Source organism: Panthera tigris, chromosome D4 (assembly GCF_018350195.1).
Source record: "Panthera tigris isolate Pti1 chromosome D4, P.tigris_Pti1_mat1.1, whole genome shotgun sequence".
Taxonomy (NCBI): domain Eukaryota; kingdom Metazoa; phylum Chordata; class Mammalia; order Carnivora; family Felidae; genus Panthera; species Panthera tigris.
Window position 1 is genome coordinate 3,931,342 of NC_056672.1, and position 18,749 is coordinate 3,950,090.

Consider the following 18,749-nt stretch of genomic DNA (forward strand, 5'->3'; position numbering starts at 1 on the left):
GGGGGCTTCCTTCCTCTTTTCTTTTCTTGAGGGGACTGTGGGTGTTTTTTCTTCCTTAAGAAAGGACGGGTTGGGAAGAATCAAGAGATTTTTGCTCTTCATTTTGATCCCTACCTCACGTCGTATGCAAACCCAGTTCCACATGGACGGTAGACTGAAATGTGGAAAGGTACAATGATAAAACTATCTAGAAATAACATAGGGAAATATGTCCATGATTGCAGAAGGGCGAGGGATGCTCTTGGGGTGCTGGGGGTGTGTTTGTGTAGGAACTACAGTGTGTGTTCAGTGTGGAAACACTTGTTAAGATCTGCACAGAAGGTGTCTGTGTCTTTCTGAATGTATGTTAGACTTACTCTGTTATTCTCTTATTTTACCTGTTTTGTGGGACAGACCTATTTTTATTCTCCCATTTGGGGGTTCAACCAACGAGGTGTAATTCCTGTGTGGGAATTGTATCATAGAGAAATGCACTTTTCTAAATCCTCCACAGTTAAGTTCCACCCATTTATTTCAGTCCCATTATATCAGAATATTTTCAGGAGGTCAAATGTGACCTATGTGATGTTGTTATGAGAAAATGAAAAACAGTTCATTTTTCACAAACTTGTTGAAGCTTGCTTAAAAGCATCGGTGCCCAGTTTTAAAAAGTGTTTTGTAAACAATGAGCTTGAACAGTGTGTGCTTTTCAACTCTGCATCCAGAAATTCATTTTAAACATATATCAAAGGAACATTGTATTCACATACATTACAGATCACCTGTAGATGGCATAGGAACTCATGCATGTCATGGTTTGTAAGGTTTATTTGAAAGCTACTCATATTCTATAATATTTAGGCTCGGCTTGCTCGGACTGTTCTTCAGCTCCCCCCTTTAAGTAATGAAGGGCGACTCTCTTTGTCTGTAAAGTAGAGAGAATGTGGTTGCAGCTATTTCCAGAACCCCATTTCTAGCAGAGCAGTTACGCCCCGCGGAAGGCAATTACCTAAACCCCGGCCACTTTGAAAACTTTCTTTCTTATGTGTTACGATTTCTTTTGCAGAGTCGTGAAAACGGTGGCTGTGAAGATTCTGAAGAACGAAGCTAACGACCCCGCTCTTAAAGATGAGTTATTAGCGGAAGCCAATGTCATGCAGCAGCTCGATAACCCCTACATCGTGCGCATGATTGGCATCTGTGAAGCCGAGTCCTGGATGCTGGTGATGGAGATGGCGGAACTGGGTCCGCTCAACAAGTATTTACAGCAGAACAGGTAACTTCGCGTAGGCCGGAAGCGTACACTGTGCTGGGGCAAAACCCACCAGCCCAGTGTACGTCATAGCCTGATTTCTCTGGGAAGCTTTGTCTCCTCCCACGCCTTCCCAGCGTTGGCCCACCCTTACGGGGCCTTGAGGGAGGAGGGAAAAGAGCGGTAGTCTTCCGATCAAATGTTCTTTTTGCACTTGTTGTGCTAAGAAAACCTCCAGTCCAACAATTTCGTCTTCTTCATGGTCCTTTGCTCACTCCAAACTGCCCAGTGATAGAATCCGCCATAGAAGCAGGCTCCCCTCGCTGGCAGAACATGCCCTGCCTAGTGAGAGAAATATTGAACATTCATTTTTATTTTTTTAAGTGTATTTACTTTAAGTGATCGGGGGAGGGGCGGGGGGAGAGAGAGAATCCCAGGGAAGCTCCGTGCTGTCAGTGCAGAGCCCAACGCGGGGCTCGAACCCACAAACTGTGAGATCATGACCTGAGCCAAAGTTGGATGCTTAACTGATGGAGCCACCCAGGCGCCCCCAAAATCAACATTTTTAAAGGGGAGATAGTGATGTCTTATGTGTCTGGCTGACCTCTACATTCCTACAAGTAATTCTGAAAATATCTGTTGCTATCAATGGGTTACAACTGTTGGTGGGGTATTCCTGCTGGGCTCATCTACAGCCATTGTTGAGAGGGAGGAACTCACATGGAATAAGTCATACGAACAGCCACCGACTACTTTGTCCCGTTGGCTACATTGCGTTTGTACTCTACTCAGATTGTGTCTTTAATCTGCAGAGAAGGGAGGCGCCGTTAACCTCACTCCACAGGTAAGAAACGGAGACTCGGTGTTGTTACCTGTCCCATTTTGGAACAAGGGTTCCAACCGAAGCCTGGCCCTCCATGAGTGGGGGCTGCCCATGCCATTGTGCTACTTCTCACGCAGTTCAAAGCACACCTTGAAAAGCATACCGGTTCGAGACCAGGACAATGGTGCTCAGCTTTGGGCAGCCATAGATTAACAAGGTTTTTGTCACCAGTTGTTACTCTGACGGACAATAGGCAATGCGTGGACCCCTCTGCTTACCTGAGGAACATACTTGAACTACGGTCTGCTATCACTCATGACACATCTGTAACTTTCAGGCACGTCAAGGATAAGAACATCATAGAGCTGGTTCATCAGGTTTCTATGGGAATGAAGTATCTGGAGGAGAGCAATTTTGTGCACAGAGATCTGGCGGCAAGAAACGTCTTGCTGGTTACTCAACACTATGCCAAGATCAGTGATTTTGGACTTTCCAAAGCGCTCCGTGCTGATGAAAACTACTACAAGGTAGGAATAACTTAGCCAGTATTCAAAGCAGCAGGTAGTGAGAATCTGAAATGCAAATGTCTGTGTTCCGGGGGTACGTGGGCAGCTCAGTCCATTGAGCGTCCCACTCTTGATTTCAGCTCAGGTCGTGATTCCCCAGGTTGTGGGATCGAGCCCTGCATCTTAAGCCCTGCTTAAGATTCTCTCTCTGTCTCTGTCTCTCTTTCTCCCTCTCTTTTCCCTTCCCTCACTCACACTCTCTCTCTCACCCTCTCCCTCTGCCCTTCCCTCACTCATGCTCTCTCTCTGTCATCCTCCCTCTCAAAAAAAAATAGCTATAGCTACAACAATTTGTTAGCAGATACACAATATTAAAAGATATAACTTATGACACCAAAAACATAAAATATGATGGGGAGGGACGAAAGGGCAGAATTGTTGCATACCATCAAAGTGAAGTCGTTATCACCTTAAAACCGACTGTTACATTTATAAGATGTTTTGTGTAAGCCTCAATATAATGACAAAGAGCTGAGTTGTGCACATAAGACAGAAGAGAATCTAAGCATACCGCGATGAGAAACCATCCAATCACAAAGGAAGACAACAAGAGAGGAAGGAAAGAACTACAAAACAGCTGGAAAACAATAAGATGGCATTTGTAAGTTCCTAACCTGTCAATAATTATTTTAATGTAAATGGATTAAATTCTCCAATCAAAAATACAGAGTCGCAGAATAAATTTAAAAAACCTACAAGACTCAACCGCATGCTGCCTACAAGAGAGTCCCTTCAGCTTTAAGGACACACATAAACTCAAGGTGAAGGGATGGGAAAGATACCCCATGAAAATGGAGACCAAAAAGTAGCAGAAGTAGCTATATCAGACAGAATGGACTTTAGGCCAAACACCATACCAAGAAACAAAGAAGGTCATCACGTGATAATGGTGAAGTTGACTCTTTACGAGGATACAACAATTTTAAATATGTACGCGTGCGACATTGGAGAACCATGTGAATATAACCTGAATAAACAAATACTAACAGACCTGGAGGGACAAATAGACAATAGCACAATAATAGTAGGGGGTTTTAATACCCCACTTTTAATGATGGATAGGTCATCCACGCAGAAAATCAATAAGGAAACATTGGACTTGAACTATACTTTAGGCCAAATGGACCCAACAGTAGTCACAGGTGAATTCTACCAAACATTTAAAGGAGAATTATTAATACCAGTCCTTCTCAAACTCATTTTACAAGGCCAACATTACCCTGATCCCAAGGTACCACAAACAAAACTATAGGCCAAAGTCCCTGATGAACACGCACGCAGAAATTATCTGTAAAATACTCGCAAACTGAGTTCAACAACCCATTGAAAGAATCCTACGCCATGGGCAAGTGGTAATTATCCTTGGATGCAAGAATGGTTTAACATCTTGCAAAACAATAAATGTGATATACTGCATTAATAGAATGAAGGCTAAAAATCCTATGGTCATCTCAATAGATGCAGGAAAAGCATTTGACAAAAATTCAGTGTCCTTTCATGATACTTTCAACAAAGTGGATATGGAAGGAATATGCCTCAACACAGTGAAGGCCACATATCACAGGCACGCAGCTAACATCAGTCTCAATGGGAAAAGGTTGAGAGCTTTCCCTCTAAGATCAGGAACAAGACAAGAGTGTCTGCTCACAGCACTCCTATTCAACATAGTCTTGGAAGTCCTAGCCAGCGCGATCAGGCAAGGAAAATAAATAAAAGCCATCTATACCTAAAAGGTAGAATAGAATCGTCTTTATATGCAGTTGATGTGATCTTACATAGAGAAAACACTAAAGATTCTACCAAGAAACCATTACAACCCATCAATCAATCCGGTAAAGTACAAGAGACAAAATCAACTTGCAGAAATCGGTTGCATCTCGATGCACCAACAATACACTGTCTGAAAAAGAAATAAAAGCTCATTTACCATTGTATCAAAATGATAAAATACTTAGGAATGAATTTCAATAAGGAAGTAAAAGATCGAAACACTGAAAACTGTAAAATACTGGAAAGAAATTGAAGAAGACAAATAAAATGAAAAGATATCCTCCACTCATGGATTGAGAGTTAATATTGTCCATACTACTCAAAGCCATCTATATGTTTAATGCAAATCCCTATCAGGATTCCAATGGCATTTTTTTTCAGAGATAGAAAAAAAAATTCTGAAATTCATATGGAACCCAAAAGGCCCCAAGTAGCCAAAGCAATCTTGAGAAAGAACAAAGTTGGAGTCATCATGCTCCCTGGTTTCAAACCACACTACAAAGCTATAGTGATCAAAGCAGTATGGTACTGATGTAAATAAAGACACATGGGCCAGTGGGACAGAACCAAGAGCCCAGAGATAACCCTAACATAATAGCCAACTAATAATACTTGACAAGGGAGCCAAGAATGCTCAGGAAAGGACAGTCTCTTCAGTAATAAATGGTGCTGGTAAAACTGGATGTTCGCATGCAAAAGGAGGAAATTGGACCCCTATATCGTACCACTCACAAAAATTAACTCAAAATGGATGAAGGACTCAAACATAAGACCTGAAACCACAAAAGTCCTAGAAGAAAACATATGAAAAATGTTTCTTGACATTGGTCTTGGCAATGAATTTTTTGGATAGGACACCAGAAGTCCAAGCAACGAAAGCAGAAATCAAATAATGAGATTATGTCAATTTAAAAAGTTGTACAGGGGCGCCTGGGCGGCTCCATTGGTTAAGCGTCCGACTTCAGCTCAGGTCATGATCTCAAGGTCCGTGAGTTCAAGCCCCGCGTCGGGCTCTGTGCTGAGCTCGAAGCCTGGAGCCTGCTTCAGATTCTGTGTCTCCCTCTCTCTCTGATCCTCCCCCGTTCATGCTCTGTCTATCTCTGTCTCAAAAGTAAATAAACATTAAAAAATTTAAAAAAAAAGTTGTTGTACAACCAAAGAAACAACAGAGTGAAAGTCAACCAATGGAATGAGAGAAAATATTCGCAAACCAAGGGGTAAATATTGAAAATCTATAAGGAATTCGTATAATCAATAGCAAAAAAGTACAATAAAATGAAAATCATATTTTAAAATGCACAAAGGACCTGAATAAACATTTTCTATTCTTTTTCTGTATTTATGTAACCAAAGAGGACATAAAAATGGCCAACAGGTACATCTAAAGGATCACAAATCATCAGGGAAATGCAAATCAGAACCACATTGAGATACCACCTTACACCTGTCAGAATGGATATTATCAAAAAAATAAAAAATAACAGGTGTTGGTAAGGATGTGGAGAAAAGGGAACCCTCTTGCACTATTGGTAGGAATGTCAATTGGTGCAGCCAGTATGGAAAACAGCACGGGGAGCCCTTAAAAAATTAAGACTAGGACTCCCATGTGATCCAACAATCTTACTTCTGTGCATTTATCTGAAAGAAATGAAATCACCATCTAGCAGAGATATCTACACACCGTCATATTTATTGCAGTCATTACATACAATAGGCAAGATAAAGAAACAACCTAAATATCAAACAATGGATGAATGGATCAAGAAGACGTGATGTGGTGTGCGTGTGTGTGTGTGTGTGTGTGTGTTGGTTTAAAATACAGACAACCACATGGGATACGTCAACCATAACAAAAGGAGGAAACCTGCTATTTGCAACAACACGTCCGGTCCTCGAGGGCATCATGCTGAGTGATAAGCCAAACAGAGAAAGAGAAATACTGCATGCTTTCACTTATATGTGGAATTTAAAAGCCAAACTCACAGAAACAGTAGATTCTGGTTGTCCGGGACTGAGGGGCAGAGGAGAAGAGAAGATGGCAGTCACAGAACGTAAACTTTTAGTTGTCAGAGGAATAAATTCTGGGGGTCTGTGCTTGGTATGGTGCCCGCAGCCTGTAGGACCGTGCTATATATATACGTGGAAGTTGCTACGAGAATAGATCTTGCATGGTCTCCCCACAACAACAAGCAATGGTAATTCTGTCAGATGAAGGATGTGCTAAGTAACCTTACTCTGGTAAACATCTTGCAATACCTGTGTGGCTCAGTCACCGTAGCGTGCACGTTAGAAGCGGCACGGAGATCACGCACTCCTGAAAAGACGGAGACATGGACCATTTCTTTGAGAAGACAGGGTGAAATGGAACAGAATCGAGAGCTAAACAACATTACACAGAAATGATACTAATGGAAGCACATCTGTGTGTGGCAACGTGACCTTGCGCTGAACACAAATGCCCTTTGATCCTGCAGCTCTGCCCTGCACAGGGCACAGATACACACGGCCAGTAATGTTCGTTCTAGAATGACGTGTAATAGCAAACATCGGGAAACTGCCTCATGGTCTCTCGGTAGGAGGCTGGTTACATCAGTCATAGTAGATTTATAGGAGGCATGCAATTAACTCTTCTAAAAGTGACTATTTGTGCGTGCTGACGTGGAAATATATCTACAACACGTGCTTGAGCAGCACCATTAAAAAATAAAGTGCGGGGCGCCTGGGTGGCTCAGATGGTTGGGCAATCGACTTCGGCTCAGGTCATGATCTCGCAGCTTGTGAGTTCGAGCCCCGCATCCGGCTCTGTGCTAACAGCTCAGAGCCTGGAGCCTGCTTCGGATTCTGTGTCTCTCCCCTCTGTCTAACCCTCCCCTGCTCACGCTCTGTGTCTCTCTGTCTCTCAATAATAAATAAACATTAAAAAAAATTAAAAATAAATAAATAAATAAATAAAATAAAGTGCAAAACATACGCTCCTAGCTTTTCCACCTCCAAAAACGTATATATTCCCTCTCTGTACTCGTATATAGATTTTTCTGGAAAGATTCAGGACAAACTACCAAACACGGCCGTCTCCGTGGATGAGGATTTGGAGTTGGTGGAGAGAGATTTACCTTTTTGATGTATGTAGGATTTGTCAAAGGGTTTCCTTTGTATCACCTCAAAATTAAAATTAAAACCAAAATAACACACGAGTATATTGTTCACAACGTTTGAAGTCAGAATCTAAAAATAATGCATAACATGATTGAGATGGAAGTGTAATCAGTGTGTTTAGAGACGGGCCATGGTATCTGTGCTCTCAGGCCGATGTTCCCAGGCTGTCCCCTCTCAACCCACCACCTCCCTCCCCACAAGGGTGCTTGTGACGGTTCTGTCCACAGGACGTAGCAGAACTTTCGTGTACCAGACCCCAAGCCCTAGAGTAAAGGGTTTCACTGGGCACGATTCTGATCTCTTTACTACCACTTGCTTTTTTATTTTATTTTTTTATTGTTTATTTTTGAGAGAGAGTGAGTGTGTATGTAAGCAGGGGAGGGACAGAGAGAGAGGGAGACACAGAATCTGAAGCAGGCTCCAGGCTCTGAGCTGTCAGCACAGAGCCCGATGTATGGCTCGAACTCACGAGCCGTGAGATCATGACCTGAGTCGAAGTTGGACGCTTAACCGACTGAGCCACCCAAGTGCCCCTACCACTTGCTTTTTGAAATTAGAAAGTTTAAAGCATTTTGGGGGTGCCTGGCGGGCTTAGTCAGTGGACCACGCAACTCTTGATATCAGGCTTATGAGTTCAAGCCCCACGTTGGGTGTAGAGATTACTTAAAAATAAAATCTTTTTTTAAAAAAAGTTTAAAACAGATTTTAAGCAATATTTGCAATCTGTAACAAAATAATTAATGTCGGCCTAAAATCATGGACAAAAACACAGTGACAGTTAAAGATGCTACGGCCCAGTATTTCTTGGAGCATGACCATGGGATCTTGATGCTTGACTCTTTGCATGTTGCAACAAGCTCCATGAAATATGAGTCACCCAGGAAGAGGTGAGAGAAAAAAGACAAAAAGGTACAAGAAATACGGTCTGAATCTTAAAAATATGTACTTAAATCTAGGGGCGCTTGGGTGGTTCAGTCAGTTAAGTGTCTGACTTCGGCTCAGGTCATGATCTCACCATTCGTGGGTTTGAGCCCCGCATCGGGCTCTGTGCTGACAGCTCAGAGCCTGGAGCCTGCCTCGGATTCTGTGTCTCCCCCTCTCTCTGCCCCTCCCCTGCTCGTGCTCTCTCTTTCTGTCACAAAAATAAACATTAAAAAAATTAATATTTAAATCTTAAAAATTTAAGATTTAGTCATAGTTTTAAGATTCAGACCAAATACATACATGCAAACATGCACACAGCATTTGGGGAGTCATTTTCTTCTTTTCTTCTTTCTTTTTCTTTCTTTCCTTCCTTCCTTTGTTCTTTCCTTCCTTCCTTTCTGAGACAGACAGAGCATGAGCAGGGGAGGGGCAGAGAGAAAGAGAGAGAGACAGACAGAATCTGAAGCAGGTTCCAGGCTCTGAGCTGTCAGCACAGACCCTGACGGGGAGCTTGAACTCACGAACCACGAGACCATGACCTGAGCTTAACTGACTGAGCCACCCAGGCGCCCTATTCTTGTTTTTCTCAACGGTGGTTAATACACATAACCTAAATTTGACCATCGTAACCGTTTTTAAGTGTAATGTTAAGCACATTCCCTGCGGTTACAACCTCTGTCCAGAATTCTCATCTTCCCAGACTGAAACTCGGTCCTCATTAGGCCCTGGCCACAGTTACTGCACTTTCTGTCTGTGAGTGGGAGCCCTCTAGGGGCCTCAGGGGGGTGCTTTCACGCAGTATTTGCACCTTAGTAACTTGACCGGGCTTGTTTTACTGAGGATAATGTCCTCGGGGTCCACCCCTGTTTTATCATGTGCTAGAATTCCCTTCCTTTTTAAGGCCCAGTGACTTTCCACCATAGGAATATCGACATGTTGTTTATCCATTCCTCCAGCGGTGGACCCCAGGCGGGCTCCCGCCTTTTGCTGCCCTGAACGGGGGCGCCTGCAATCCTGTCATTAACGGAGTGCCCCCATCTGCTTTGCCCACAGGCCCAGACCCACGGGAAGTGGCCGGTCAAGTGGTACGCCCCCGAGTGCATCAACTACTACAAGTTCTCCAGCAAGAGTGACGTCTGGAGCTTCGGCGTGTTGATGTGGGAGGCGTTCTCCTACGGGCAGAAGCCGTACCGGGTGAGCCGCCGCGGCTGCACTGAGCCATCACCACAGATCAGACAGATCAGCCACACGCTATTGCCACGGGACCCATTTGGAAAATCATAAAATCTGGGCACCCTTTCTGAGTCTGGCACGACCTTTTTGCCAGTGAGCCATTAACAGGACCTCAGTTTTGTTCTAAGTTGAAGAGGCAGTATTTGATAATAACTGAACAGTGTATGTGTTTTTCATGACGCATTACACCTGTGCATAAAACAGACCCAAATCAATATTCATTAGAGTTGAAATGGAAATGATGGCAATTTCCATGATTACATTTGCAGTCCAGTTAAATATTTTAGTTGTTTTTTTTTTGTTGTTGTTGTTGTTTTTTAATCCAAATGGATACATCTCAAAAAGGGTCCATGTGCTGGAACACAGCTTGATGAATTTTCACAAATGGGATGTGCTCATGAAACCAGAGCCCAGGCGATTAAAACAGAACAGAACCCCCCAACCCCCGGTTCCCCTTGCACATACAAGCTGTCCCCCAACGGTCACCCCGTCTGATGTCTAGATCCTGGGTTAGGAGCTCCTGTTTTTGTACTTTTTCCAAGTGAAATCGCGCAGTGTGTACTTTTGTTTCTCTGGGGCGGGGGTAGGACCTACCTGCTGTTTTGTTGTACTCAACACCACGTTTACCAAGCTCGGGTATGTTCTGCGTGTTTCAGGGCATGAAAGGAAGTGAGGTTTCGGCCATGCTGGAGAAAGGAGAGAGAATGGGGTGCCCCACGGGGTGTCCAAGGGAGATGTACGAGCTGATGAAGCTGTGCTGGACGTATGAGTGAGTACTCGCACGCCCTGCGGTTTGCGCAAATGCCCTGGGGCAAATGGGAGGCACCGAAAAGAAGCACCGCCTCCCAACTAGGGACTTGCTCCCTTCTGAACCGAGCACGGTGGGGGTGGCTTGCTTCCTGGATCGTGCACTTGTATTCTTCGTTCTAAAGAGTAAATTTAGGCAGTTACTGTCATCCAGGGGGTCAGAATTTAAACGTAGATAATACCAGCTGGGGGTGGGGGTGGTCACCGCAGAAGGATGTCGGTGGAAGTCTGGGCTGGTGCCGCGTGCCACAGTGGGTGGCAGAGGGGCTCAGTGGGGACAATGTTGCACTCGCCTGGTTCCTGACCACCTTCATTAGTGAGGCAAGACCATGGGTGTTGTCCAGGTCATGGGTGGATGGGCCGAGGGAGCCCTTCCCCGGAAGTGACTCAGACCTTGCAAAGTGGCCTGAGTCTGCCGAGTGCGTCCTGCGTCCTGCCTGGGGGACCACAGGTGACGTTGTAGACAGCTCAGCAGGGAGAGAAGCGCATCACGCCTGAGAATCAGGAAGTGGCCCTTGACCTTGCCCACAGGGGCGGCCTGTGAGTGGGTCGTGGGGAAACCGCGAGCCGTGGCCCCCATGTCTCTGGCCCTGGCATGTGCCTGGGAGCCCTCGCAGCCCAGACACGATGCAGGTCCACGATGCAGAGGAGCTCACGTACCTGCCACGGGCTTTACCACCTCAGGGTCAGACCTGCTCCCAGATACCCGGCTGATGTTGAGGGATGTTCCAAGTGCTTTCGAATGCCACCTGGGGTTCTCTACCTCCCGGGAGCATCGTCTGCCACATTGGGAGTGGAAGGAATGCCGTCGTTCTCTGGAAGTGACCCAGGGGTGGCCCCGAAGGGAGAGGGCGGAGGTCTCCCAGCCTGCTGCTGCGGACACCGTGCAGGGGAAGGGCCTCTGGCGGAGGCCCGATGAGGCCGCTGGGAACGGTGCAGGCTTGTCCTGGCTTCCGGTGCACCCCGCTGGGCCGTGGGGACCGCACAGGCTTCGAGGATCCGCTGGGAGCTGACGCCCAGGTCGGAAACGAGCTCACTGCGGCCTTCCTCCGTGCACTCGTCCCAGCCTCTGGCCTAAGCGACCTCTCCATCCCAGGGACGCTGGGTCAGGTGACCCCCAGCCACAGTCCGAGGCCTCGGGTCAGGCGCAGCCCTGGGGAGGGCACTTGGTAGAAGGGGGCATTTCCCGGATGTGCTCTCCCTCCTGCCTGGGCCTTCCTGTGGAAGCGTTCACTTCCTCGGGGAAGAACACCCTTTAAGTGATTCTGAGACAAATGGAAAAGCCTCAAATTCAGATAAACTCGCAGGGCAATGGTTGAAGTGAGCATTGTGGCATTTGCTAATGCTGACGCCTTTATTTCTGTCGGTTGTCCCGTGTGTTGCCAGTAAGGAGTGGAGGGGTGGGCGGGAGGGATCAGGACAGGTGCGGGCTTGGGGGATGTGCCCAGTGGGGTGAGCGAGGCAGGCGGACGTCCAGCTTGGCTCCGGGGTCCCCTCAGCACTGGGTGCGTGGCTCCGGTGACCTGGGCATCAGGGGCAGGCGACACTCTGTCCCCGCTGGACACCTGCACACGTACAGCCACTCGCATGGTCTCTGCCGGTTGGTCCACGGAGGGAGGACGTGCAGGGAGACAGCTGTCCTGGGAACTCACCGGAGCCGTGACAAAGGGAGTCCTGTTCTCTCGGAGGGCTCGACCCCCCAGTGTCCATGCTCACCTAGAGGTTTCAGGAGGGTCTGAGTGAGGCCGACGCGCAGGGATGTCTCGTCCCCATCACTCCGATCCCCGCATGCTCTCTGGTGAGACCCACGTCGCCCGGAACCAGCCCCAGTATCAGCCGAGTGACGGGAGTGATGCCCGCCCACAGCCTGAAATTAGAAATGACTCCTCATCGGTCTTTGATTGCTTTTCCAACAAAGCTGTGTTTCTGAAGGTTGGAGTGTTTCTAGCAGTGATTTGAAACAGGGCAGGGGGTGGGGGTGGGGGCAGGCGATGATCAGAGGCTCAGTCTGAATGTCAGCAGTCCCTGAACGGAAAGGCACCGTTTCCTTCGGTGTGGCTCCAGGAGCGGGTCTGGCTACCCCCGGGGAGACACCTGCCCCCGGCTGCCAGCATCTCTGTTCACCTGGCTGTCCCCTGGGCTCCATGGTGTGTCTGGGGTGGGGAACCGAACCCTGAGTAGGCGGACATCCCCCCCCCAGCCCTCCTGCTTTGCAGAGGGGGGTGGGGTGCTCAGAGAGGTACCTGCAGAGGTCACGCTGGGGGCCTGGGTGCACTGTGGAACCCAGGGAGGACACATGGGGAGCGGGGCTGGGAGCTTCAGCTAGAAGGGTTTCACAGACACCTTGCAGGTCCTGTACGTAGAGATGCCAGGGGGGAAAGGCCTGCTGAATCGGGAGAAGTTGGGGCTCTTCACGCTGAAAAACAGGGCGGCGGCCTAATGGAGAAAAGCCTGGGACATTTAGGATGTCTGAGGTTGGGAATGATCTAGATGGAGCCCCAAGTGCTGCTTAAAGATCAGCAAACACGAGCAACAGGGCGACATTGCCCGGACCATCCTTGTCCCTGGTCCCAGTTCTGCTCAGGGCCAAGTCCATTCCCTCTGAGTGCCCCCTCCCCTGAGAGCCCCCTCCCCTGAGAGCTCCCTCCAGAGCCTCCCTCCCCTAAGAGCCCCCTCCCTTGAGCGCCCCCTCCCCTGAGAGTCCCCTCCCCTGAGAGCCCCCTCCTCTGAGCGCCCCCTCCAGAGCCCCCCCTCCCCTAAGATTCCTCTCCCCTGAGAGTCCCCTCCCCTGAGAGTCTCCTCCCCTGAGAGCCCCCTCCTCTGAGCGCCCCCTCCCCTGAGAGCCCCCCTCCCCTGAGCACCCAGGTGTTCACGTGGCTACTCTCCCCACTGGAGGTGCCGTGTGCAAGCCTCCATCCCAGCACCAGGCAGGGGGTCAGCAGGCCTCAGGGAAAGCCCAGCCCCTGCTGGAGCCTGCAGTTGAAGAGAGGGGCGAACAGGCCGCAGGTAAGCCACGAAATTAGTGCATTCTGTTGTGTGTTCACAGAAGGGGATGAGTCCGATGGCCTTTCAGGGCTGAGGACACAGCCCAGGGGGACCACACAGGGAACACATGTATGCGGGTGCTTACTCATAGAAGGAGCAGGTGCTTGGAGGCACAGAGGCTCATGGAGCTTCCAGAACTTGGTGGAGTCGGTGAAGTGAATACAAACGAGCCCTGTACATTCTCCAGGCTTTTTGAGGCTTTTTTGTTTCCATTCTTTCCTCTGTTCTAAACAGTCAGCTACCTTCACCAGTGTGGCTGATAGACTTGTAGATAGATAGATAAATAGATAGATAGATGATAGATAGATACATAGATGATATATGGATAGATACATATATATATATATATATATATACACATACATGATAGATAGATCTAGATGGATGGATGGATATTGGAGGGATGGACAGATTGATGATGGACAAGGATGGCTGATAGAAAATGAGTCAATCAGTACATGACAGATGGATAGAGATGGATGATGGATAGGTAGAGAGGACACTTGTATATATCTGTACACGCTTGGACACTTATCACTGACACACCTTTGACCACCCTCCACGTACACACCGGTTGACACTTTCCGGGGTGGTTACTACTCTGGGCCGGGGGGAGCACGGGCTGTCGCGAGGCAGACAAGCCACAAATCCACCCCATGTAAGCATGTGGTTGCGTATTTGATAGGTGCTGTGCGGCCCCCGTGGGAGGTTGTGGGACCATCTTTCTGCTAGAGATCCACAGTGGCCTCTGTTAGGGAGTGGAGTTCTGGACGGCAGGATGAGGGGCAGGGGCGCAGGCAACGAGGAAAGAGGGGCCCCTGGCACGAGGGCCCGAGTACAGAAAGCACCCCGAGGCCTGGGGAAGCCGATGCAGGCAGGCGGGGACAGACGGGAAGCTGGCACACGTACAGGACGCTTGGCCACACTTGCTGAAGCCCCACATCATCCTTACTCCTTGGGGCGGCCTCTCCCACAGTGTAGAGGAGAGATCTACAGCCTGAGCAGGTGTCTGCGGAGGGCCAACCTGTAGCCCTGCATTGCTTCCTTTGCTTGGTGCCCGGCTGCTGGGTGGATGAAACCCCCAGAGAAAGATTCAAAGGGGGCTCTGTGCATCTGGGCCCCCATACTTGCAGCGGAATGTTCTGTTTTGCAAAGGTGATGAGGTTGTGCTCTTAGACTCTAGAAGGAGGGAGGCTGTCTGTCTGTCTGTCTAGACACAGGTCTCACACATGCTCCTGCACCCGGGCTTGGCCACCACCCCATCCTGAACACAGCCTGGTGGCCAGAGGCATGACCCCCCCCCCATGAAGCCCGAGATGGCCTGCGTCCCCAGCCATGACCACAGACTGCTGATAAGTCCCAGCAGGTCATTATGGTTTTTCCTGGCTCTTAAAAGCTGCAAGCGAAACCATTTACGTTGATGCCGTTTGACAAAACCCATTTCGGTTCTGTAGAAACCACTCTCCCTACAGTGGAGAGTGATTCTGGGTCCCCGTGAGCCTGCCCCCCGGCCCCTGTCGGACCTGGAGCAGGTGACAGTTTCAATGTGGACACTTCACCCAGTTTAACCTCAAGCTCCGTTTCCCTTACCGGGCAAACTTACCTGCTGGCATTATAGCCAAAAATCTTGCGATACGAGCAAAATCACTTCCACACTGGGATAGATTCTCAAGAGTTTTGAGAACTACTTGCTTCCGGCTGATCCTGTCATACTGGAGAAAGCGGAGGAGTCTCTACACGTTTGTCATATTGGAGAAAGCAGAGGAGAAGTTACAAATGGTTAGCTCGTCATTTACTGAGGTCATTTCCCATCCTCAGCAGTGACCCAGAAGTTCGCCTTGCGGGTTTGTGACCGTCAGTGCCCGCGTCTTTGGCTTTGAGTTTAATATGAACCCATATCATCCCACGGTCCCAGAAAGCCCAGAGCCATCCGATGGGGGCAGGGGGAGAGCTTAAATTGTGTCCATTTTTAGCAAGATTATGAGTCCAACTTGAAATATAGGTCTTCAGCCCATTGACCCACTAAGTATTTTTAGGCACGTCCTATTTTGCTGGATCACAGGTCTCTGAACTGGGGGCGAAAGATCTCGGCTCCCCGTGCAAAACGCCTCCAACTTGAAGGTGGACACGAGTCACCTGGGGATCGGGTCCTGCAGGCCACGTGGGCCTGACTGTATTCTGCCAGGGGCTCCTGGTCCCCGGGTGCGGGGAGCAGGGACACGCAGGCTCTGGAGGAACCAGCAGGGGGCGCAGCCACCTCCACTCCACCTGCCAGAGGGGCTTTTGCCACAGCGCGTGGACGGACGATAATGTGCGTCTTCCCTTTCCAGGGTGGAGAACAGGCCCGGATTCGCAGCCGTGGAACTGCGTCTACGCAATTATTACTACGACGTGGTCAACTAACGGCCCCACGCCCTCCGTGGCCGCCTTGGGAGCAGACGAGGGGTCACAGCAAAGCCAGCCCAGTGCGTGGATTTCAAGAGTTTCCACCTGCGTCTGCTGCCAGGGGAGCCGGCCTCGTGTAGAGCACGCCTGTGACCGTTGTCCCCAAAGCCTGTCCCAGAACACACCCTCCACAAAGCAGCCCCTCTCAGGAGAGCCCGGGAAGAAGGACAGCAGGGTCAGAGGGCCCGGGGAAGGATCCCTTTGCGTTTCTTGTCTGCGCGGTGTGATGTCGTGGCAGGTTACGTTCAGGATCTGTTTCTGCATCGGAAGATCTGGCAGCCTGGGGGCGTCCCGTGTGCCGTTCTCCGCGGCCAGGGGTGCGGCTTGGCTCCGACCGGTCGAAAGATGGAAGGAGCCCTGCCACCGAAAAGCTGCCCTGGTGACACAAGTCCTTTGAGGCTGAAAAAACAAAGTCCAAGCATGTAGCCAGTTAAAGGGGATAAAACGTTTGGAGACTGCGTTCGCTCTGTGTGATCTCAGACGGAAGACGCACACCTGCGTGGACAAGGGGGCTCTCGGCACGGACCGGCTTGGCTTCCTTTCCCCTGAAACAGCCTCTCTCCCGCATACTCTCCCAAGACCGTGCTTTCAGGGGACCAGTAAATAAAAGTCGTGCAGGCGGTGGAGGGCCGTGATGTCTGTCACCGCGGGCCTGAGCGAGGACAGACAGCAGGACGCCACGGGTCCTCATCTCCTGAGTGAGGTCCGGGCTCCCCTCCGCCAGAGAGAGGGTGTCGCCAGAGTTCCCCAGCCCTTTCTGTGTTCACAGCAGGGGGGACCAGCTGGTGGCCAAGGCCCTCTAAGCGCGAGCCTCCTAAGAGTGTGTTAATTCCTAATAAAGCCGCAGACCCTGACCCTCACCACAAGTACGCCTGAGCGTGACTTTGGGTTGAAGGTGCGAGACGAGGCATTCTCTGCTAGTTCCCTAGGCTTAGTGAACCCCTGAGCAGGGTTTGGGCTTACACAAGTCACTGGCCCACATATACCAGTAAAGTTAGGATTAGCTGTCATGGGCTGGATGACGCGGGGTGACATCTGGACCAGAGGCCCCGGCGCTGAGCTGCGGGTACCCTGCAGGTGCCGGAGCGTGTCTGTCGCGGGGCCGCACGTGGAAGGCTCGGTGACGTGAGCTAAGTCTGGAGGGGAAGGACTACTCACCGCGCGTCTGCCCTGCCACAGGGTCACGCGCACTCCCTGTGCCTTTACCTGGGGGCCCTTGTTTAGCGGGAACAGAGGGGCCTCACGGACGGAGGCCAGACAGCCTGTTCTGGCCAGAACCATTTGTCTGCTGACGCCGTGGACACCGCGTTCCCCCACGGCGGGACTGAGGTTTCCGGAAACGATTACTCGTTTCTCCTCTGAGCGTGTGCCCACACGGGCTGTCACCAGCCTTGGTGGCGACTTCACCTCGTCCCCTGCCCGGCGGCCGCCGCTCCGTCCGGATCTGCACGTGTGGAGGTGCCTGCTGGGCTCTCGGGCCCCGTCGCCCTGCAGAGCACACTCGACCGTATCATCAGTATTCTTCCTCCATCTCAAGAACTGCTTTTTGTCACTGGACTTTTTAACTGTGATTTTTTTTTTAAATAAAAGTTTTAAATTGGTTTGATGATTCTTTTCGTGGATGTTACTGGAATGTGGTAGGATGCACTCTCAAATAAACTGTTAAACAGCAACTCTGTGTGTGTGTGTGTGTGTGTGTGTGTGTGTGTGTTTTCTTGTGAAGTTCCCAGTTGCGTCCCGGAAGGATGGACACACACAGAATCCTCGGACGGGTCTGTGAGCTTGTGCTACAGATGCCTGCCAAGGGGGCCCTGGCCAGCCGTGACCGTGCTCGTGGGTTCCACGCACGAAGGGCCTGACCCTGACCCAGAAGTCCCGGCGGGTGCCAAAGCAGCGCTCCGGGGTCGCGAGCTCTGTCTTTGTGAAGATTGCTGAGGGAGCACCGGGGGAGCCGAGGAGGGGATTCCAGAGCCCTCATCTCCACCTGTTTTCTCCAGGGTGTCACACGCTCACACACTCCCGTACACAAGCATGCACACCACATACACGCCTACACGCTGCTCACATTACATGTGCGCACACTCATATGTGCACGTGCACACCATGTACACACCTACACACAGCTCACGTTACACGTGAGCCTCATACGTGCACGTGCACACCACGTACATGTCCACACACCGCTCACATGTACACAGCACGCGCCTCCTATGTGCACATGCACGCCTTGTACACGCCTACACACCGCTCAAGTGTACACACGCACATGCACACCACGCACACACCTAGACACCGCTCACATGCACACACCACATATACACACCCGAGCACCATGTACACGCCTACACACCGCTCGCGTGTACATGTGCACACACGTTGCACACACACACAACATACACGCCTACACGCCGCTCACATGTCCACGGGCACATGTGTGCCCACCATATGCACGCCTGCACACCGCTCGCGTGTACACGTGCACACCCCTTGCACACGCATGCATGCCACGTACACACCTGCACACCTCTCACGTGTACACGTGCATACACCTTGCACACACACACCACATAAATGCCTACACGCCGCTCACATGTCCACGGGCACACGTGTGCCCACCATATACACGCCTGCACACCGCTCGCGTGTACATGTGCACACACCTTGCACACACACACCACATACACGCATACATGCCACATACACGCCTACACGCTGCTCACATGTCCACGGGCACACGTGTGCCCACCAT

At 50.0% G+C, this 18,749-nt stretch overlaps 1 protein-coding gene across 3 annotated transcripts in view; it reads left to right on the top strand.

Annotated features, from left to right (window-relative positions):
* The window catches only part of SYK (spleen associated tyrosine kinase), an 82,451-nt gene extending 65,591 nt beyond the window's left edge, over positions 1-16,860 (top strand). For all 3 annotated transcript variants that reach the window (XM_042964484.1, XM_042964482.1, XM_042964483.1), the window contains 5 exons: positions 1,046-1,255; positions 2,392-2,581; positions 9,524-9,664; positions 10,360-10,472; positions 15,886-16,860. In XM_042964484.1, the coding sequence (XP_042820418.1) occupies positions 1,046-1,255; positions 2,392-2,581; positions 9,524-9,664; positions 10,360-10,472; positions 15,886-15,958 (727 nt within the window). In that variant the 3' untranslated portion in view covers positions 15,959-16,860. The remainder of the gene's footprint in view (positions 1-1,045; positions 1,256-2,391; positions 2,582-9,523; positions 9,665-10,359; positions 10,473-15,885) is intronic.
* Positions 16,861-18,749: the final 1,889 nt, after the last annotated feature.